This window comes from Xiphias gladius, chromosome 18, assembly GCF_016859285.1.
Source record: "Xiphias gladius isolate SHS-SW01 ecotype Sanya breed wild chromosome 18, ASM1685928v1, whole genome shotgun sequence".
Taxonomy (NCBI): Eukaryota; Metazoa; Chordata; class Actinopteri; order Istiophoriformes; family Xiphiidae; genus Xiphias; species Xiphias gladius.
The window spans coordinates 10,870,567-10,892,663 of NC_053417.1; the positions used below are offsets into that span (position 1 = coordinate 10,870,567).

The window sequence follows — 22,097 nt, forward strand, 5'->3', positions numbered from 1 at the left end:
TGGAAAGAGTTACTTGATGTCCAACAGGGGTAGAAGTGCAATAATTTTTCAAAACTAAAAAGCTGCTCCTTTTAAATGTAGTGAAAGTACACATTGGTTGCTTATTAGAGATGATAATTGGAAAGGTAGTTTTAAGATTAAAAAATTAGAAAGTGCTACAGAGAGAGCATGATGTTAAGACAGATTACTATTCTTAGCTGATAGTCCTGTAAATGGGAGTCCACGTTTCCGTCTGGGGCTTAGGTTGGAGAGCTGTAGGTATTCTACTGCCATAGAAACTCAAATAAAGGTGGAATAACTGGCTTTACAAGCTTAATGCAAAAGCACAATTACTCCCGAAGCTACCTAATTATGGCGGTGAATTTTGGTTTCTTGTTTTATAGTTAACCTACACAGTTACATTACCACGGGGCGGCACCTTGGTGACACTATCCAAGCTTTCATTGTAGCGCGTTTTCGCTACTGAGATATTTTGTCCCCAACTGCGAACCGTAATATGTCTCTCCTGAGACACCGTAGGTGTAAACAGCGCATATGCTGGATGTTCAAATTATTCGCGTGTAGTCAGTAAAGCGGTATTTTTCTTTAGTCTTAAGAAGCGAGGAAATAGTCGCAATGTCTGTTCAACCAACAAATCCCAACAACCCCATAGTTTTCTTCGACATTACCATTGGAGGGCAGGTGAGTAGAAGAATAATTTAGGCAACAATGACTTTAGCTTCAGGCTAACGTTGCTTCAACGGTTCCACATCTCACCAGTCTCACCATAATGTCTCGTTTTGGTCAAATGTTGTGATCCAGTAAACTACGCTGGTCCTATTTAAACTGCTCCCTTTTAAAAACACCTATCTGATATATAACAATATGGGGTTTACTTTTCTCTCAGCGGTTTATATTGACATGAGCGTCTTGTGGCGATGGAGGTGTGGGTGTTATGGTTTTGAATAAGTTCTATATTTTGCCCCGTGATAATCTGTTTCTTGCAAGTAAGATTTTATTAAAATTAGAGCCGACCTGACAGTTCATAACCACATCCCAACGGAGCTAAACAGAAAAAAAACGTGACTGGAAATGGTAGATACGATTGTATATCCTAGTAATATACTAGTATACTACTAGATATACTAGTAATAAAATAATATTCTCCATACATGGCAGAAATTTGCATCACTAGGTCACTTTATCTGTGTTAGCTTTACATTTTGAAACGCACCATGAAATGTTAATTGACCTACGCTCTTAATGTACGGGTCGCTGAAAAAACAGGCCCTGCTGCTTAACTTTGGGGAAAAATGAAAAATAAATATATATTCCTTAAAATATTTTTCCAGATCCAGTACTCCCAGACATATTTGATATGACTGACAGTAGGAAATGATACAGGGGAAAAGCAGGTGGTGCTGGTGGAGTGTTTTTGGACAGAACCACAAATGAGCTCCTTAGAATCAGAACCATGTAAACCAGGTGAAATAAATACAAAGTTTATCTCTGTAACAGAAATGTAGAAATTCCCTGACATGGTAGTTCCCAAATACATCGTAACACAAATAGTATGTACATATGTAGATTCAGTATTTAATACTTTGAATTTATATGAGTTTGAATAGTAGTTTGTTTGACCTAATATTTAAGTGTGTTTATTATCAACTCATTTATTTTTACTTACTTTATGGCTTTTTTTTATCTTGCCAATTTTTATCTTACCTGAATGCACTGGTTCAGCTTAAGGGAAATAAATTTAATATTCCCCCATTTATATATCCTGTCCTCGTTAACTTGTTATCCAAATGCGTTCCTATGTGAGCATCAGCCTCAACTTGAAATCATTTCAACAGTCTCGTTTCAGAATAAGTTAAGTTAATGACTCTAGTTGCTGAAATTATTGGTTTACCGCATGTTTCATTGCATTTAGCGAGCTTAATAAAGTAGCCAATCCAGAGTATCATGTAAAAAATGCCAAACATTCTTTAGTTCCAGGCCCTCCGATGAGAGTACTAACCAATTGTCGTTGTCATATGTCATTTTAAACTGATTATATCTGGGTTTTCAACTGTGTTGAACTTTGTTGGACTATTGGTCAAACAAACAAAACATTTGAAGATGTCACCCTTGATGCTGAGAAGTTGCAATGGGCATTTTTTCACTTTTTTTCCCTAATGTATTATAAACTAACTATTAATCGAAAAGATATTAATCGAAAAACTATTTTTCGACTTCTTCTCTTGTTTGTTCATAGTCTTTCTCCTGGGTGTTGTAGCACTCACAGTGGAAAAGGGGAAACGTATTGAGGTATAATAATCAGACCTCTGCATTGGAAATGTCTTACCTGCTTTGCCGTGAGAGTGTCAGCACCAATGGTCATTATATTTTCTAATTTTGAAAAATACTGCATTGACCAATAGCTTGTGTTAATTAGGATACATTTAGTGCTGCCTAAAAAAAAAAACAGCCTTCAGTGAAACATTTAATGTCAGTGAATGTTTTTAGCGTATACTCATTTTCTGTGAGTGACACAGACTGTGTGATGATTTATGGGATTTCCTGGTTCTGGTGTATCCATTGTGGATTAAGGTCCTTTTTAAAGGTAGAGTCTGTGGTCCAATCAGCCAGTCCTGGACAAAACCTTGAAGCAGAGGATTGGGACCTGCTGTAACTTCCATACTGACAGTTCTATTAAGAAGCCCCGTATTGGTTTCAAGTCAAAGCACTCCTCTATACCGTTAAATATTTTTGACTAGATAATTGTTCGGTATTCTTAGGTTAAAAAAAAAGAATGTAGCTATTCAGGACTGTCTGGTTTGATCAGTGCTGGCAACATAAGCAAACAACTTCACAGCTGTCATCAGATTTTGATTGGCATGATGTTAAAGTATCTGTCTTGATTTTTTCCCAACTAAGCCCCAACCCCCCCCCCCCCAAAAAAAAAAAAAAAAAAAAACAAAAACAAAAAACTGTGAGACAGGCACAGTGAAAATAGCACAGACAGAAATAATTTGAAATAAGCAACACTGTTGTAGCCTGACAAAAAACTGTGTCCATGTCAGACCCTGTTGCTCATGGTAAGAAGCTGATTGAGAAAATAAGACCTTTTAATATGGGCTAACAACAGACAGCAACTATATCCAAGTTAATAATGTTTTCTAATGCTATTAAAGGCTTGTATATAGTATATGTAGTAAAATAGACCTATATTTTCAATTATGACTAATTGAGAAAGACACTGTTAATTCAATATCTGTATTTCCATCAGTCTCTTCAGATAGGTTTAGAAAGCAATCTTCATGGCCCATGTAGCTGTTCTGGAGCTTTCAATCATATCACTTGATCTTCCTCAGCAGACGGAGTTTGCCCAGTTGTCATGAAACTGTAGCTGTTCCAATTTCTGAGCACTTTAAAGCCTCCTCACCCATACTGGATTAAAAGCTCAGGTTCCAAGTTCATTCTTGACTTCACAAACAGCAGTTGAGAAAACAATCTCATCACAAGGTCCATTAAACAGCTGTTGATTTCATCACATGATCTTCATCAAGAGCAAGAATGAACTTTGAACGGCTTTGAATTGGTTGATACACATTAAATTTATGTAGCTGAAAAGATACGATTGGGCCTGTTTAAGCAAAGGGTAAAAAAATAAACAAGGTTTAGTGAAACAAAAATGAAGGAATATATTTCAGAGTATTTTATTGAGAAGCATTTAGATAGCCACACCTGTTTGGGCTTCTCAGATGGGGTTAAATATAAATCTTTAGTCATCATAACATTTCCCTAAATTGTAGAATTATCTTAAGGTAGGACTTTATGACAAACATATACAAATGAATCTACAAAATAATAAAATTGATGGTAAATATTTACGAAAGCTTAGCATAATGGCCGCAGCATTTTCGCAATACTTTGCTGCTCAACTCCTCAAAGACTTACATTTAGAAGTCTAGTTGCAGTCTCTTTGTCAGCTTCAACATTTTCCTGTTTAATTCTTTGCTCCAGAGAACTTATGCGTGTGCTGATGGAGAGATGAAGAGATGCAGCATTTCTGTGTCCAAGCGTTTTGACTGTCGCGGTGTTAACATAGGTGGACTATTCGAACAGGCATGCTCATTCTCATGTAGTCTTAATTCACTTCCCCGTATCATGGTTTTCACTTTTGCTTTAGGCTCCCATGTCTGTGACGTAAAGGGATTATTGTTGAGCTTTTTTATATTACACATAGTGAAGAGTGTTTCTTTTCTCTTTTGATGGGTTAAATACAGCTATGGGGAGCTGCTGCTGCCATGTTCCTTTGCTCAAATGCCAGTAAACATTCCATAAACACACATTTCCTGGTAGACGGCTGTATGGCCCTACCGACTTGCTGTTCACCCAGAACACCACACCCCCCAGTAAAGTGTTGGTGCACTCCAACCACAGAAGGTTAACGCTGATGTAGGCAGGTACTGAATTGACTAAGACCAGACAAGCTGCAGACAATGCGAGATAAGGAATCCAAAACATAGTAAAGCCTAGAATTAGGCTGAACCAAAGAGGCGGTCGTGACTGGATGGTCTCCTCCAGATAATCCTCCTTACTGCTTTTTTGCTCCGTGGTGGGGGTTGAAATGAGCAAGTCGCTCCTCTGGTTCTCTTGCGCGTCCCTCAATTCACATAACCTGTCAGCCTCTTTCACCCACCGGGGAATGCTTGACCAAAAGGGCAGCATTGTAAAAATTACTGTGGTGAAAAGCCCGAAAATGAAGTAGTTAACCAATGGAGACTCCTCTACTTCACACACCCCAACCTTTATCCCTGTTGCAAAATCCAGTATCATCAGATCAGCTTTCACAAAACCAAAGGAGTAAATAACAGCCAGCATCCATACCAGCAATGTCAAGACCACGTTCCTGAGGCCTTTGCACAAGGCGCTCTGGTTGCCACTGCAGGTGTCTTCTATACAGTAGTCAAATGAACCTAGGCACATCATGGGCAGTGGCAGTGCTCCAAATATTGCTGAGGTGTGAGCCAAAAGGAAGCAGGGTGACACAAGGGACCTCTCAGCCCCGAGAAACCACACAGCTGCCATACAAAATGCCATCGCCATGTCAGCCAGGATGATGGACAGGCTGCACATGCTCAAAAAGGAGGTACACAGCTTCCAGCAGCATATGTAAAAGACAACTGCGTCCATTCCCAACTTGAAAAGCATAAGCAACAGATACTTCTCAGTATTGTCTGTATGACAGCTAGATGCCTCCTCCCATTGCTTTATTATGGCCAGCATTTTGACGGTGTGTTTAATTTCCAGAGACGCTGGCAACTCTGTCAGCATTTAAGTTATTGCAACGGTGCTCAGTTCACTGTGAGGAGGCTCCAGGAAAAGCTCTGAAAGAAACAATAATATTGGTTAGGAACTTTCTCCATACAAACGAGAGTGCAGTCAGTAATTTTAAAAACAAGAAAAAGCATGTCGATTCATTGGAAGCCAACCAGATCCTGATGCATCTTGTCTCATGATCAATTTAGTAAGTAGATGACAGCCTTAACAACGGTGATACTAATTAAAATGATTTTTGTTGTGTGAAAAAGTACCTCTGCTCTTCTCCCCTAAAGCTTTAATGTTATATTATCTGAAAGTGTATTAATTTTTTTATGATGTTAGCAGTGGTTTTTGCTTCAGGTGAGGTAGCTCACCTCAACAATAAAATACTGTGTTTAAAATCTTTACACCAAAAACTGCTTTTGCATGGTTGTGAAAGTATTTTCATTTTTTTCTCCCGTAGGTTATAAAACATCCATCTTTTATTGGTATATGTTTCAAACATTTTGTGACATTTTGGATAACCAACTATAAAGTTTTTGATTCACAAACAAAATTTAACTAAAGTGAACACAGTTGACTTAAGTGTTACTTTCATAAAACTTAGTATAGGTCAAAGCTGTGCCGGTCACATTTGATTGGTAAATGCAAGCTATACATTATTATCATATCACCAGATTAGGTGTAATCATGACTGAATGGTTATTAGGTTATGATTACACCTAATAACACTTTTTTTAGTTAAAGAAGGTGTATGGCCACTGTAGAGCAGTTTGAATTGTGTTTCCATATTTTTTCTGCACTGGAGAGGAAAAGCCAGGAAGTAATCAAACACTGATCACATCATATTGACTTTTATCATTGCAGTTTTAACAGGAACACATTGGTTCTTGAATACATTGTATTCAGCCGACAATTGAAAACATAGCTTTTATCTGATCGGTCAATTCAGACGTCCCTATTTTTGGCAGTCAGTTCCTTGTCAATTTTACATAGTTAAAGCAATGGTATTCATTCCAGCAGCACACACACACACCATTCTGAATTTCCACATTACCTGCAACATTAATTACAGGTAAAGCACATTCTGCCACCTGAAGCATGCAGCATTTTCTCAAGTGAAAAAAAATAAATAAAACACTGTGAGACCCTAAGAAGCCTGTACCTCTCTGCTCAGGGTTATCCTAGTCCAGTGAGAATCAATGGCAATCCAGATGCTTAACTCTTGTCCAGTAATGCAAGTTTGAGGCCCTGCATGCTTTCATCAAGACTCATCGGTGCAGGTGTACGACTGCTGTCTGGTGGAGGTGTCCTTTAGGCAGCTCTTTATGGCTCCACCTCTCCATTGTGCATGCAAACAACTAATGGGACACGCCTTCGTTGTCTTCAAGGAAACCTGCTTGTTTCCCTCCTATATGCCCCAGAGGTGACTGCCTCTTGTTATGTCAATTTGCATGTCCTACGACAGGTAACCCAGATAGCAACTCTGTTCCCTATAACAATGCTTGTTAGCTGAAACCGCACCCTGTGACTGGTTTTGTCTGCTTGCACGATGTCCCTATACAATTACACTAGAATCCCAGGAGACAGCATCAAGTGTTAACGTTGAATGCCCATAAGGTTGCTTTTTAGAAATACTTGCTACCTGACTGTTAATGCTTTCATAAAAAAAGCTTTAAATGAAATCCTCAGTCTGTTGAAAGCTTAACACAATCAGAGGTTATGACCAACTATACTTGGCCTCTGGTTACAGTATTAATGTTCATTATGTAAGCCAAAATGCTCCTGATGCACTGGCTTAGGGGTAGAAATGGAAAAATATGTGTAAGGATTGTGTTAAAGAATGTAATTTACATACTGAATTTTATGAAATATGGCATTTATACAGTATAAACCAACCTTCCAACAATAGTTTGTAACAGTTTGTTGATTTAAATGCCCATTGTTACATTCTGTCACCGAACTAACGACCTGTAATAGTGACTCTATAGTTAAACAATGGGAAATTTTAATAAACAGAAATTTTCAGTTGCAAATGCACCTCTACAGGTCTTAAGATGATTCTTCAGAGTGTTTGGCTGAATATGCACATACAACTGGTTTAGAGAACCTTCTCTGTCAAATAAAAGGACAAAGATAATGACTGATTAATTTTGCTTCACAGTTTGTCACAGGTTCTTGGCTTGATTTGTATGCCGTGTGCAACTATTTGCTCTCGGTGTGAATATTAAGGGCCCATGTACTTCATGGTACAGGAAGTTGCAGGAGAGTCAAAGTGGGTGTGGTAGATGTGGCTGTTCCTGGACTTTGTACTCTTTAACATGACTGTTAAGTGAGGCCTTGGCCTCCTGTCTAACTCAGTTAAGTGCATGTGATACTTTTTTCTAATCTTCCTTTGTTTTTTTTTGTTTTTTTTTCAAAGAATTCAAAGTGATCTTTGAAATTTGTCAACCTCATTCCAGCAACACAATAAAAGTAGTTCAGAAATGTAGACACTGAAATCTATGTATATATTTCTGATCAGAAACTACATGATTTTGATGACATGTTTTATGCTGTCTTACCTGCTGTTAGGCAAATGACTGATGATGATCCAGCCAGAGAAAACCCTCAGCAGATAAAATGTTCTGGGGTGGATGTTTGTTCCATGTCAACACATTCAGCTTCTGTGTTTATATACTGCACTGGCTATGTAGCAAAGACGGGAGATGTAACAGCTGCTTGTCTTTATAGTGAGTCGTCTGCGTAGAGTGAAGGGACATTTGTGCAGTGATGTCATGGGGACAAACCACTCTTTTTACACCAGCTCATTGTTTGTTTTCACACAGACACACAGACGTTGTTGTAAAAGTCGGCCACTTGCATGTCCCTCTGGGTTGGACAGACACCCATGCTGCTGAATGCACACAAACACACACACACACACACACACACACACACACACACACACACACACACACACACACACACACACACACATAAACACAAACCACATAATGGATTTAATGTCCAATAATGTTTTGCATTAAGATTGTGGCATATTCACATTTGCATATTTCTATTATGTATGCTTTGACCACTTGGAAATGGTATCAGAAGTGGGAAGAGGAGCTTGTATTGTTAAAATAAAACAGAGTCGACTTACAGTGCTCAGCAAAGTCAACACAGGACTGAAAGATGTAAAACAAATAAACCGACATGTTATTATATTCAAGGCCAGGCGCAGAAGGAAGGCAGATGAGAAGAATTCCTTTACCAGTTATTCACTTGGAGTGGTGCTGTAGAACGTATCAAGCTAGATGCTGCTGCCAAGTCTGAGTATAACCGGTTTGTCCGGATGAGGCTGTCGGTGTCATAGAGTAGCTTCCAGGAGCAAGAATGATTAGTTTGCGTTCTTTTATTTTGTTGTCCCATCTTTTTGGTTGTATATGTTTCTGTCTTCATTGGATATCTCTTGTTTTGTGTGTCCAACTGTTTGTCAGGATGTCGGACGGATGAAGATTGAGCTGTTTGCTGATGTGGTTCCAAAGACAGCAGAGAATTTCCGGTGAGGAGAAAGTCTGCAGCACAGGCTGCTCAGATTATTGGATCACGTGCTGTTTTTTTTTTTTTTTCCTTTATTTCATACATTGTTATTTTTTTTCCTTCTTGTTAAAGAAAAAAAAGATTTCACAGGTATATATGTTAACATTGATTATTTCTGAGTTTTCAAAGATTTTACAGTTTCATCATTTCTTACAGGCAGTTCTGCACTGGAGAGTTCAGGTAAGGCAGTAAAGGGTTGAATTCTTTGAAGGTACAAAAACACTGCTTCCCCTTTCTGCACAGTAGACATGCCATGCATTCATAAAGTCTCTTCACACACACTTGCATAATCTGATTAGTCCCAGCATTTGGCAGCAATCTGATATTTGAAAGGTTAAAATATAAATACCTGTTTCCCCTTATCAGGTCGAGGGATAAGGAGAAACCTGTTTAACACTATGGGCTTCTATTGACCACGTCCTCTATATGCTTAATCAAGTCTCTAAAGGGCTATTTACGCATTTGTGCTTGTCAAAGAACCAGGGGCCTGTATCATAAAGCGAGTTTAGCTTAGTCTGGCTCTCCTGGAGTTGTCTGGTTTCACTCAGCCTAACATCACCCATCCTGAATAACCGGGATCACGGTTGTCAACTGGCTCGGTTAACTCTGGGTCTACCTATCCGGCTACGAGCGTGTTCACGTGAAAGAGTTGGAGTTGTTCATGAGGGGCTAGACTGTCAGAGCCACGAGTCAAGTACTTAATATGATATGAGATGAAAAGGCGATACCTGAATGTAAATTCGGTTATAATGACAACTGGTTTGACATGGGAGGGTCGTCAGCTGATGTAGTTCACCTGGGCCTTCCACACTATAAAAGCTGGCCCATGTGTCCACTTGCTCTCTCTTCCAACTGCTGACATCCACTTTGTATGATCAGCTTTTGCTTCTGCACATACAACACCCCCACAGCTCACATGCCACTCATTCATGGATCATCTTGCTGAGTTCCACACCCCTCGGTTTATTTGTGATACCTTTTTAGTTGTCTTCAATTATTTGTCTTTAGTGTAACTGTTATGTTGACTGCATTCTTTTCAAATTACCTGAGCCAGTCTGACAACTGTCAGGAATCCTGCTGAGAAAAGAATTCCTATGCGGTTGCAATGCAGCCATACTTGTCATTATGTTATTTAGTCTGAACTCTCCCTCTGTTTGTTAGAAGCTCTGATTAAAACCAGGGCGACACATGGAAGGCCTGGAACAGCAAAACAATTCAATTAATGTATAAAAATATCTATTTTATTATTTGTCGCTTTATTGTAAACTCTTATCCATGTCAAGATGATGTAGGAAGAATTACTTCATTTTTGCAGTGATCTGATTGGTCAGTGGTCAGGCTGTTAGTAGGTTCTGATCTGATCCCCGGAAGTTGACCTGCTCTGGAGCAGGTTAGCCATGCAGCATAATTTCCCATTGTGATCTACCCTGGTTAAAAGTCAGCCAGCTGTGTGATACTGGAAAACCTGAGTTAAGCCCAAAGAGAGCCGGATAACCCCCTAATCTCGCTTTTTGGTACAGACCCCAGATCAGGGACGGTAGGCGCCAGGGGTTCGGCAGGATGAAAGGAAAGAGCTGTGCCTCATTGTATCCAAAATTGAAATTTGGAAAGAAAAAAATCTAAGTAAAGTGCAGATAAGTTGGGTTTCTGTGTTCAAGTTCAAAATCAAATGCATATGTGCAGTAATAAAACTGTGGACTCTACTCAGGCCTCTCACTGTGCCTTCAGTCCAAATACTCTGCATATTGTTTCTAACTGATTTGTCATATATAGCTAAACAAGTTTTTACATGACACTTGAAATGTGTCTCATTAAAACCTTGTGACCTTGTGAGCCAGTATACACTAGAGGCCATAACCTGCTCTAAGAAGCACAAACCCTAAACCCTGAACAGAGGAAAAAAACAAATAGTCTAATGAGCTGACTTTCTCTATTATCCCTACATCTAAATGGGCTTATTTGGAAAAAGCCAAAGGAAGCTTTTAACCTGCAATATGTGCTGCAAGCCATTAAAAATGGCTGTGGATCTGCACTGAAGCTGATAAATGCTCCGCATGCTTGTCAGACGTGGAAGGAATATGATGCTATTTAACAGGACTGGGTGCTCTTTATGCGAACAGCACTCTCTGCAATATGCAGAGATGATAGTCGTCCCACACACACTGAAATACTAGCGTTTTCATGAAGACCTCAGCAGGCTACAATATAACAAGATCCTTTAAATGATGGCTGATCAGCTGCCAGCCCAAAATGTATCGTGGCCTGCAGCGTTGTATGTATTAATTCCTGATAAAAATGTTTACTGATGGCCCATTTATTGTCAAAACTCACGTAATATACATAGAAAAGCCTGCTTTGTGGCAGGTAATATCTTGTAATACAATACAGTGTGTTTTGTCTTTACCGCTAACTTCATTTTGTTCTGTCTCAAACGTCTGTCCCACAGGAAGGATGGAGTCCCTATTGGTTACAAAGGCTGCACATTCCACAGGTGCACAACATGACAGCTAGATTTGTATAGCTCACGTTGTAGTCTGATGTTGGAAAGATTGTTAATGGATTTTAATACCTTTTAAATGATTTTTTTATGATTTCAATTCAACAAGGAACCTGGAGCCTCTTGTGGCTTTTAAAGTTGTTAGTTAAACCGATTTTCTTTTGGAACAGCCTCCCAAGTTTGCCTTATTTTTTATTGTTGTAGAAGCAAAATGACTCATTTGAAGTTTGTTTCTAAAACATAACATTAGCAAAGATTTTCAAACTTTTATCACTTCTGTTCTTTTTTAACGATGAAAGTGATTGTAGTTGTGCTGACCGTTGGTATCCAGGTTGGGCACCTAATGTTGGCTCTTGGGTAGCAAACTGGAGAGAGAATTCTCCGCTACAATTATTAAACAGAAGAAATATCACAGCCCAGTGGTGGCCCTAAAGTTCCTACGATCATATTGAATAACACTGTCAAGGACATTATGGTATATATTTTTTGTTTAATAATGCATATGCACCATCTAGAATACACATATTAAACTAAAATATATGTGGAAAACACTGATTAGTCACCAAGATTGAACAGTGGTTATATCTTGCAGTGTTTTATGGGAACCACAGTGTTTATAAAATCTATTCACCCTCCTTGGAAGTTTTCTTGTTTCATTGTCTCAGAACATGTAATAGAAGTAGATTTCAAGTGCCTTTGCTGGACACTGACCAACAGAAAAAGGTGAATACTTTTTATAGGCACTGTATCAGCATGTCTCAGACTGCCTGGCTAAATCTTCTTTTCGTATAACAGTTTCCAAGCAAAGGTGAGCTTTTACCTCAGCAAAACTGAATTTACTGATGTGTTTTCAATTGTTCATTGGCAGGGTGATCAAAGACTTTATGATACAAGGAGGAGACTTTGTAAATGTAAGTACATGCACACCTCATCTACTGTCTGATTAGTGTTCTTGTCACATCTGTAGGAAAACCATAAAGAATCATTCAAGGTTTAATGATTTATATCTGTCTGTGTTTGCATGTATGGCTTAGATTAAAGCTTCGCTAAACTATGAGACACTCATACATCCTACGAGAGAGCAGCACATGTTCTCATTCTCATGACACCAATAAATACACAGTAGATTGAGTATAATCTTCTTGGACAGACTGTTTTTTTAGCAGAAGAAACAATACATGTCTGCTTGCCGTGAGTGCTAAAGCTCACGTGAGTGGTTAAAATAGGTAAATACAAATTCAATAATCTCTGATAGGATTACTGTTGGGGGGCTGGCAATGTTTAGATAGACCAGAGTGTGAAAGGAGGAACTAGTCGCCGATTTAAAAAAAAAAAAAAAAAAAAAAAACCCAGAGCTATATAGGTTGCTTCACTGGATGAATGTGCTGTATGTCACTGTAGGAACTGAGCCATCATGACTAACAGCAGCTTTCCGCACACTTCTCTAAAGCACCATATGAAACTATCTGCCATTTCTTGTCTTCGTTAAATAAATCTTGCCATGATGTCGGACATTCTGCCGTTGCACTTTGAACTAAACACGAGGAACATACTCTGGTCTGTCACCCTCTGGGGGACATGTGATGAATTACAGCACATCTAAACTTTTTGAAATTGTAGCTTTTCTCCATTGTGAGCCCTATCTTACGCACCGTTTGTCCTTTGTGAAGGGTGATGGAACTGGTATCTGCAGCATCTACAGAGGTCCATTTGCAGATGAAAACTTCAGAATGAAGCATTCTATGCCTGGTCTTCTGTCCATGGTAAGTATGTAGATCAATCCACTGATGTTAGGGACACTCCTGAATCAGGAAAGGGTCTATTTACTTTGACTTCAACCAAATCAAGATTGGGGTTTCCTACAATCATGTCAAATATCCTGTATAATACTGTATATAATAAAGACTTAATTAGGATTTGATGAATCCATTCAGAGTGGACTGACCCCAATCTCTATACACAATAGGATTTGACCGATACTTTCAAAGAGAATTTAATATGTTTAAACTGCCATTATTTCTCAACAGTGTAAGTTTTGCTTTTATCTCCCCAAATAATGCTTCTCAGGCAAACAGTGGTCCCGGGACAAATGGTTGTCAGTTTTTCATTACCTGTACTAAATGTGACTGGTTAGATGGGAAGCATGTTGTTTTTGGTGAGTAAGTTTACAATATTAATTGTGCATTCATATTCATTTAGAGCTGCATTTTAATTTCTTTATGTGTCAGAGTTTAATTGTCTTGTTCACTGCTGTTTCAGGAAAAGTGGTCGATGGTTTGCTGATCATGCGAAAAATTGAGGTAAAAACCCATTTGTTTATAAATTTATATTAATATATATTGGTTTGACTGATTCAAATTTATCCTCCTCCTTTGGCAGGAATAAATCAATAAAGACGTTTTAAACTGATCTGTAAATTGACAAAAAATACTGAGCAATAACAATGGTGAAAATAAGGAAATGTACTCGAGATTAAACACAGCATAAAAATGTAGTTTGAAAGCATTAGATTGAGAAGGCCTTCTCTTCTTCATACAACAGTGTACTGATTTTTCCTTCAATTATTTCACTCATCTCTCAGATGTGTTTGTTTATCATTTTTGACAGGCTTCACTGTCCAGGACATTATTATCGCCACAGTGATATTTAAAACCTGTGTCACAAATATTTCCGAACAGGCGTCCTACTTATGACTGAACGCCAACCACTGACACTTACAGTAAATGAAGTTGGGTGTAACGTTTACGTGATTGTTTTAAAGTTGAGTAGTTTTGTTCTAAATTTGTGCCCCCTTCCTCCCAACAGAATGTCCCTACGGGACCCAACAACAAGCCCAAACTCCCCATCGTCATTGCACAGTGTGGAGAGATGTGATCAGCTTGCTCACAACACCAGTGTAAAAAACTGCACAACCTCTGCATACATGAATGAGTGTCTAATTATTTGTTGATAATCCTCAGCAAATATCAACCCACGTATTTTTCCTGTATGAACGCCTTCTCCCATAATGCACATTGTCGGACATATTTAAAGTTCAGCAGGTCATCATTTTGGTCATTTTTGGAGTTTTGTACACCTACAGTAATCCCAGGCTCACAGCTTCAGCCAAACCCAAATAAGATCTCATGTGGGAGTTGGTACTGACAGGATGTAATTAATATACGGGTTTGAAAATTCATTTCGTGAAACTTTGGGTTCAGCACAAAGCAGTTATTCATGTTTTTCCTAGTACAAATGGAGACAATTTGTCTATCCATGTCACAATAAGACAAATAAAAAAATTTGACTTTTTTAAAAAGCTTCAGAATTTGGTCAGCATGTGAAACACTCTCATTCCTAATTCAGTCACACTGTGTCATTTATTATCAATAAATTGTTATACATTTTTCTAAACTTTGGGAGCTGTTTGTATCTGTAAATGGCATCATACATGCCAGTTTTTAAAAGAAATTTTTTTTTAACATTGTTGAGTTGTTATGTCTATATTCAAAGTTTGCATAACCATGGGTGGAAACTGCTCTGAATTCAACTTTGTATTTCAAGAACATTGTGTACCCAGTGTGAAATGCATTATTTCTGGTAGATTTTCTTAGCTAATTTTCTCCTCTTTGAGTTTTTCTGACTTTGAAAAAAAAAAAAAACAGGGATGTTTTTCCTCAGTGTCTTTAGCTTGGAAAGAGATTGAATTTATCATCGAGGAATTGTGCAGAGATGTATTGATTCTGAAGTGATTGTGGGCAATAATCAATCTCAGCCTCACTGTCATAGTGCAGAAGAGGAAAAAAACTTTACAGTGAAAGGCACGAGAGTCCTCAAATGCACACACTCCAATGCCAAGCAATCCTCTGCTGAACTTATGGTTACCTCTTCTTGTCCCAGCCATCCATACAAATCCAAGCCCACAGAGCCCCTCCCCCATCCACGCTCTCCCTCTTCTGCCTTGGACCTTGTTCCCTTGGCACAAAAGAATCCTTTCAGATGTAGACTCTGTTCTTATGGAAGCAGGAAGAAGGTTGTTTTTTTTTTTTTTTCCTTTTTTTTTTTTTTTTTGGAGAGGAGGGGAGTCTCTTCGTGGGGAGGCTCTCTGGGGTCAATGCTAAAGCCCATCTTTGTGTGGGGAGAATGGGGCTCGGCCATTAACACCGAGTTCTTCACACATCAGCCAGTGCTCATAAACAGTGCCAGTGGAGCATTAACATGACAATGGGTGGGGGGCTGTGGTGGGGTTGTCTCGCACTCAGTCTGGGTCTGTCTGCTCTGTGCTACTGGAAGTGGAGTTTCTGAATTCACTCAGGATAACAACAGCATTTAACTAGTTTATTGTGCTGGACTATTTGAGTCTCATATCGAGATTCACTGTCACTATCTGAGGCTTTGTATATATTAAAATTTAAGAGGGATAATCATGTCAGAAACAATTTACAGTAGTGCTGACAAGACTTATTATAGTCTCCCAGTGAATCCTGAAAAATTTCAGGATACGACCAAATTTCATGCATGGTATTTAAAATTGTGGCAGAACATTGTGGTTATTGTTCATCCCGGGGACCTTGTGCTAACATGACCTTTATCTAAAACAGTCTAAGGATTGGGGCGAATAAAATCCCATTTTAACAATAATTGAATCAGAAATTTTCTGTGATATAATATAGTGAACACAGTTGCTTTCTGTGTTACAGTATATACAGTATGCTGACATTGATAGACTGTGTATAGGCTAGAGAGAACTTTCTATTTCAACACACCAAAATGACCTCTCTTCGTAAATCTTCCATGGTTTCATGTATGTTTGAGAGGTACTACCACTGCAACTGTGACAGTGCATTAAAAATGGGAAAATATAACATTTACATCATGTTCAGTATATAAAATATTAAGGCTTTCCTAACCCTTCCCTTAATTTAGCTCAGTTATCCCTAAATATATTTCCACAGGACTGCACTCAGTGTACACGGGGATACAGATAGCGTGTGCAAAATCCACAGGCGTTCAATATTTTCTCATTAGTAATGGCTGCCGTACAAACAACCCTTTTTATTCCAACTTAGGGAAGCACCCAGTTTACAAAATGAAAATTATATTGCAAAGCTTGAGAGACAAATCTGAAAAAAAAAAAAAATCAACTTTCTTTTACTTCTCAATGGGAAAATGTCTTTGGGTCTCTTAGTGACAAGTGTTCAGCAGAATAAGTCAACTGAAGTGAAGACCTGCTTTGCCCACGCATTAAAAAAAAAAAGAAAATCTCTCTAAGCCATTCGGTATCTTTTGATACAATTTCGTGGCGCCATTTTATGTAAGTATGACTAATAATAATTCTACTCCTTCTTTTATATGAATATTTGTACACTGTGTTGACAATCCGTCAATAATACTAAAAACAACAGGTAACAGACACCGTTCCTAAAGTGTCACGGTTATCTGTATGACTAGTCTGGATTTGATATCACTGTGGGGCGGTGAAAATAGACAGGTACATCCCCTTCAGCCAATCATTTTTTTCTCTTGCAAACGCGTCTCTCAAACGAAATTGACAATTGTCTTAGCCAATAGGAAGGCACTTTTTTTTTCGTTAAGGATTCCAGCCAATTCGAAGAGTCGCTGGGCGGACCCCGGCCAAGAACATTCCCCGGCACAGTTTCTCATTCTGCCCAGTTCGATCGGCAACGGGAGCGGAAAGAGGAAAGCAGAGAGCCCGAAGGCAGTAGCCCCCACCACCGCCGGCCCAGGTTACCATCTAGCACCGGGAAACATAGCAGAGAGCCGCCGCCGGCAGAAGCCATTACCAACCAGTAGTAACCATGAGCAGCGAGGCCGAGACACAACAACAACCGCCGCAGCCTGCTGCCGATGCGGAGAGCCCATCCAGCCCGGCAGCCGCAGCTTCCGCGGGGGATAAGAAGGTCATCGGTAAGACTACGGGAAATTAGCTAGTTAGCTAACTTAGCTAACGTGGCTTGGGACCCAGTAGATGCGATTCGCAAAAGCGGTGGCTGTTAATCTTAACGGGTCGCTGGTTCAGTTAACCGTTGGATATTTACGTTATTCGGACACTGTCGTCAACTCTCACAGCATATTTGAAATTTGCAAAGGGCCACATAAACGTTAATTTTGCTCACAGGGCATCTTACATTTCTTTTGATTTTTGTTAATTTGTGGGGTGTCTGTAAAGTAGTGTTTGATCTGATTAGGGTATCGACGATTAGGTTTTATCTTTAAGCAAAGTTAAAATGAATTTATTTTTGTTGTCAACATTCAAAAAATTAGTCCTAAAATTTCAGTTGGAAGATGGATCATATTATCAGTTGTAGATTTACCTCTTTATCACTGCTTGGTAATTTATTTTAATATCACTTGTAAGTTACTAAAAGTGTGTCTTAGATGGGAAATCACTTTCAGATGAGAGTATGCGATTGGTTAACCGGTTCAATTTTAGTCGGTAATTTCTTCTGCTCGCCGGCCTCCTAACATTCAGTATCCGTCATTGGATCCCATGTTGCCGGTTGGCCGTCTCATGCACGACCGTTGAAGTTGTTTCCAGCTGTTATCAGGACCCGTGTCTGTATGCCAACGTTAGCGTCACTCTTTACAAAATTTTTGGTTGTCGGGCAACAGTAGTTGACATCGGGACGTGAGAAAGTTAACGTTAGCTGTAATGTTCCAGTAGTTAATCTCACATCATGGTGGAACACGAAGTTATTTCATACTGCCCACCTAACAGGCTGCGGCTGCTGTCGTCGAACGCAAGCTAACGTTAGCTGCTTGCCTTCCCTTTGTTCACGCGAAAGAGCCTATTTGCACGATGGTGTATTTTTCTCCAAAATACCCGAAACACATACACAAACACACTTTTGTCCAGTGTAGGTGGCGAAACGATCACATCAAGTCTGGTTTCTAGAAACAGTAGAATATATCTGTCAACAGTTGTCGAATTTTGCTCGAATTTAATGGCTATCATTATGGCCTAACCACTTAACAGCGATGTTAGCTCGTCGGCTAACAAACCCATGTTAGCCTAGCCGCTAGTGTTAGCTATTTACATGGCTGAAGGGGCCACCCAAAATGTCCGCCGTATCAGCCCACGGATTTGTTTCGCAATTTGGTCGTTTGTTCGCCGAAAAAATTTACAACAACAGCGTATTTCTTTTTATTCGTACAAAACCTTTGGTCACAGTCAATGCTGTCCAATGTGTCACGGTCATTTCCGCTCGCTGGCTCTGATCCATCCACATGGTTGAGACCTAGTTAGCTACATAGCTATGCTAACGAGCCAGCTGGGCTCACTGCTTGCTAACCTATCCGGGCGCGACTCTACCACGTGTGAACGCTCATGCACACAGCAATGCGGCTTAAAATGGGGCAGTAGGTCTGTAGGAGTTGAACTTTGAAATGTTGTCGGCGACCACGTCATACTATATCATTGCTTAAGCCATCCTTGAAAGGCTTTACTACAACAGCTCCGTAAGAAAGAAGCATTGGTAATGCGGGTAATATGACATCTTTAGATCCACATGAGAAATGGTGTGGTCATTACTGGCTTATAGTTCTCTTTGGTCATGCCTCATACCAAGTCCAGCTGGCAAAGGGCACCTCTAAACATCGGGATCTATAAAAAGGGTGACAGTTGGGAGTTAAATATAACTTCCACATTATCTGTGGCCTTGGTTAGTTTTTCATCATCTGTCGTTATTTGATTCCTTTACTGTTTCTCATTCGTAGAAGTCCGTTTGAGAAGCTTCTTTGAAGCTTTCCATTTATACACAGTATGGTATCGTAACAGTGTAACATTAAAAAGGAAATGAGTCAACCTGAAACTTACTTAATAATTTAGTTTTTTTTTTTTTATCTGATCTATTTGCAGCAACAAAAGTTTTGGGTACAGTCAAATGGTTCAACGTCAGGAATGGATATGGTTTTATCAATAGGTAAGTGGCCACCACCCCCACCCTTGCTTTCTAAAGACCCTGATATCATTTGTGTGTGTGTGTGTGTGTCTGTGTGTGAGTGTGTGAAGGAACATTCCCAATCCTATTATGGCTTTGACTTGCTTACAAAGCTGGCCAGACGATTTGTCTGCTGGTCTCCATACTGTTGTTACGGGCAGTACTTAATGAATCCCTTAGACTTGCTAGTTTAGTTGCAATCTGTCGAGAGATACATTTTTGCATTATGTGGCTCAGCAGGATACTGCCGGCTAGATGTAACTGAGAGCGGTTTTCTTCCTTTGTTTAGGAATGATACAAAAGAGGACGTTTTTGTACACCAGGTAAGTTGTAGGTAGTTATATTCCCTTTTTATTTTTTTTAAACAATCATGAACATAAAATCTCACATTTGAAATCTTCATGGTTTCAGACAGCCATCAAAAAGAACAACCCGAGGAAATACCTTCGCAGTGTTGGAGATGGAGAAACCGTGGAGTTTGATGTAGTTGAGGGAGAGAAGGTAAACTACACTTTGGTTGGTTATTCAGTTTTGTGACTAGCTCCAAAGTTCTGACTTTAATTCGCAGCTTCTAAAAAATACATCCTATTATTTGTTGTGCCGTAGATCGTTAATTTGAGGTAATTTAACCCCCCCCCAAAAAAAAAACCCAAAAAAACAATTTTGGTGTGCACAGGGAGCAGAGGCGGCAAATGTCACCGGCCCAGGAGGTGTTGCAGTCCAGGGAAGTAAGTATGCCGCTGACCGGAACCGCTATAGGCGCTACCCCCGAAGGAGGGGCCCTCCCCGTGGTGGAGACTATCCAGAGAACTACCAGAGTGACGGAGAGGGTGAGCCCGGCAGCGGAGGTCGTGACAAAAGCAGCAGAGAAGGGGGAGAGAGTGCCCCTGAAGGAGACTCGCAGCAACAGCAGCGCAGACCCGCTTACCCTGGCAGACGGCGCTACCCGCCATACTTTGTACGTAGACGCTACGGCCGCCGGCCCCCGTACACCAACGCACCACGCGGAGAGATGACTGAGGTACGCTGTCACAGGGCTACTATCCTGAAGCAGGCACCCAGCTGTCCCATAAGTCGGGACCCTTTATGTTTATGTCATACTCGACTTTAAACACTCTCCTTTCTAACACTTACGTGGTTGTGAACAATTAATCTTGGTGTATCGGGGGTCTCGCCAATATCTTGCAAACTGACTCAAATAGGCCCCTCAGCTACGTCAGAGCTACCTGATGTTACACTCGTATCATTCTCAACATAAAATGGCAACCTGGCCAGTTTCGGTATAAGTAAGGACCGTAGACAACATAAAAAATGTTCTAAACTGTGTTTGCCCGCGTATTGACTCTGGAAAGAGCTGTGTCAGTTGGTGTTTGATCTGTTTGCTTTCAGGGAGGTGAGGGTGACGAGAGCCAGGGAGGTCCAGACCAGGGCAACAAACCAGTGAGGCAGAACTACTACAGAGGCTTCCGACCAAGGTTCAGACCAAGGTTTGCATGTTGGCTTCATTGACGCAGGGCTGCAATAATAGGAGAGTACAGTATTGGGCTGTCTGGATCCTAGCCTTGGGTCCACCCAATGACATTTGCCTTGTAAAAAGAACCTTTTTAATAGTAAATAGATGCCACCTGTTGTGGCCAGAGAAGCTCTCCTTTTATTGCAGCCTAAACTCAAATTGCAGCTGTGCATCCAAATTTGGCTTATGTACTCTTTTTGACAGCAGTTGTCTTGTGACTATAAAATTGCATCTTGTCTCAGTAGATGATGTGTTCTATGCATGATATCTCAGCTTCTTAGTCACTGTGTACTTGATGTTTGCTTACAGTTTCTTTCTTTTTTCCTGTTTACTTAAGGGGTCCACCCCGTCCCAGACCGGTGCGGGACGGTGAGGAGGACAAGGAGAATCAGGGCGGCGAAGGTGGACAAAACCAACAGCCCCGCCAGCGGCGCTATCGCCGTAACTTCAACTACCGCCGCAGACGCCAACAGACTGGTGGCAAACCCAGCCCGGAAACCAAGGAGGCCAAGACAGGAGGTGACCCATCTGCAGAGAAAACGTCCGCTCCCGAGGCCCAGCAGGGTGGGGCTGAGTAGGAAGCAAACTGCCCACCGGCACCTACCATCTTTTACCATCGTCCGGGTGAGTCTGTGGCCTCATCGTGGCTGATCTGGGTTGGTCTTCATCATTTCCAGTAGCTGTAGCTGCATAAATGATCAGATTCAGATTCAACATCTGGTGATGACAGTAAAAGATACTGACAGTAAATACTGGGAAACTTAAAACATTAAAGTTCATTCATTAGTTGCCTGATTTCCCCAAAGCAAGGCTGCTTAGCTTGTCATTTTCACTTTTTTGGCTCTGTAATGGATGATCCAAAGCATGAGGTAATGCAGTGGATTTGATAAAGCAAACTGTCTGGCACCATAGAGCCCACTCGCTATTGTCTCACTTCTATATGAGCAGTAGCTTTGGGCTTTGGATTCTTTTTCTGCTATCTGGTGATGATGCACATTTTCAGGCAACTCATTCTGTAGCAAGCTACATGACTGAGCCCACGATTGAAAATGTCAAATGAAAATCCAGCATACAGAAACAATGGACTAATTTTCCAATTTTCTTTTTTTACAGTTTTTTTGTCAACAAGAAGAAACATCAAACAAGATCTGAGCAATAAAGATTCGACTTGACGAACGTCACAAGCTTGCACCATGCATTTGACCAGATTACCACCGATTGCCTGCAGAATCTATGCAGACTTGTTTTTTTTCCATTATTTTTATGTGACAGC

General features: G+C 40.1%; 3 protein-coding genes across 6 annotated transcripts; 2 read left to right on the forward strand and 1 right to left on the reverse strand.

The window, feature by feature from the left end:
- The first annotated feature begins 474 nt into the window (after positions 1-474).
- Positions 475-14,764, forward strand: ppih (peptidylprolyl isomerase H (cyclophilin H)). The gene is made up of 9 exons (XM_040153969.1): positions 475-681; positions 8,772-8,836; positions 9,031-9,054; positions 11,321-11,365; positions 12,240-12,282; positions 13,042-13,134; positions 13,439-13,526; positions 13,631-13,671; positions 14,177-14,764. The coding sequence occupies exons 1-9, from the start codon at positions 616-618 to the stop codon at positions 14,243-14,245; spliced, it is 534 nt and encodes a 177-aa protein (XP_040009903.1). The 5' UTR covers positions 475-615; the 3' UTR covers positions 14,246-14,764.
- Positions 3,694-6,566, reverse strand: si:dkeyp-100a1.6 (probable G-protein coupled receptor 160). The gene is made up of 2 exons (XM_040153968.1): positions 6,455-6,566; positions 3,694-5,354 (listed from the first exon to the last, which is right to left on the reverse strand). The coding sequence occupies exon 2, from the start codon at positions 5,299-5,301 to the stop codon at positions 4,201-4,203; it is 1,101 nt and encodes a 366-aa protein (XP_040009902.1). The 5' UTR covers positions 5,302-5,354; positions 6,455-6,566; the 3' UTR covers positions 3,694-4,200.
- A 2,228-nt stretch (positions 14,765-16,992) lies between the features above and the next one.
- ybx1 (Y box binding protein 1) lies at positions 16,993-22,093 on the forward strand. 4 transcript variants are annotated; one of them, XM_040152188.1, is made up of 8 exons: positions 16,993-17,278; positions 19,230-19,293; positions 19,601-19,634; positions 19,723-19,812; positions 19,988-20,332; positions 20,701-20,798; positions 21,162-21,448; positions 21,938-22,093. In XM_040152188.1, exons 1-7 carry the CDS (start codon positions 17,170-17,172, stop codon positions 21,400-21,402), a joined length of 981 nt encoding a protein of 326 aa, XP_040008122.1. In that variant the 5' UTR covers positions 16,993-17,169; the 3' UTR covers positions 21,403-21,448; positions 21,938-22,093. The 4 variants fall into 4 exon arrangements, with proteins under 4 accessions (XP_040008122.1, XP_040008123.1, XP_040008124.1 ...); XM_040152189.1 differs by having other exon boundaries at positions 20,701-20,786; XM_040152190.1 differs by having other exon boundaries at positions 19,988-20,269.
- Positions 22,094-22,097: the final 4 nt, after the last annotated feature.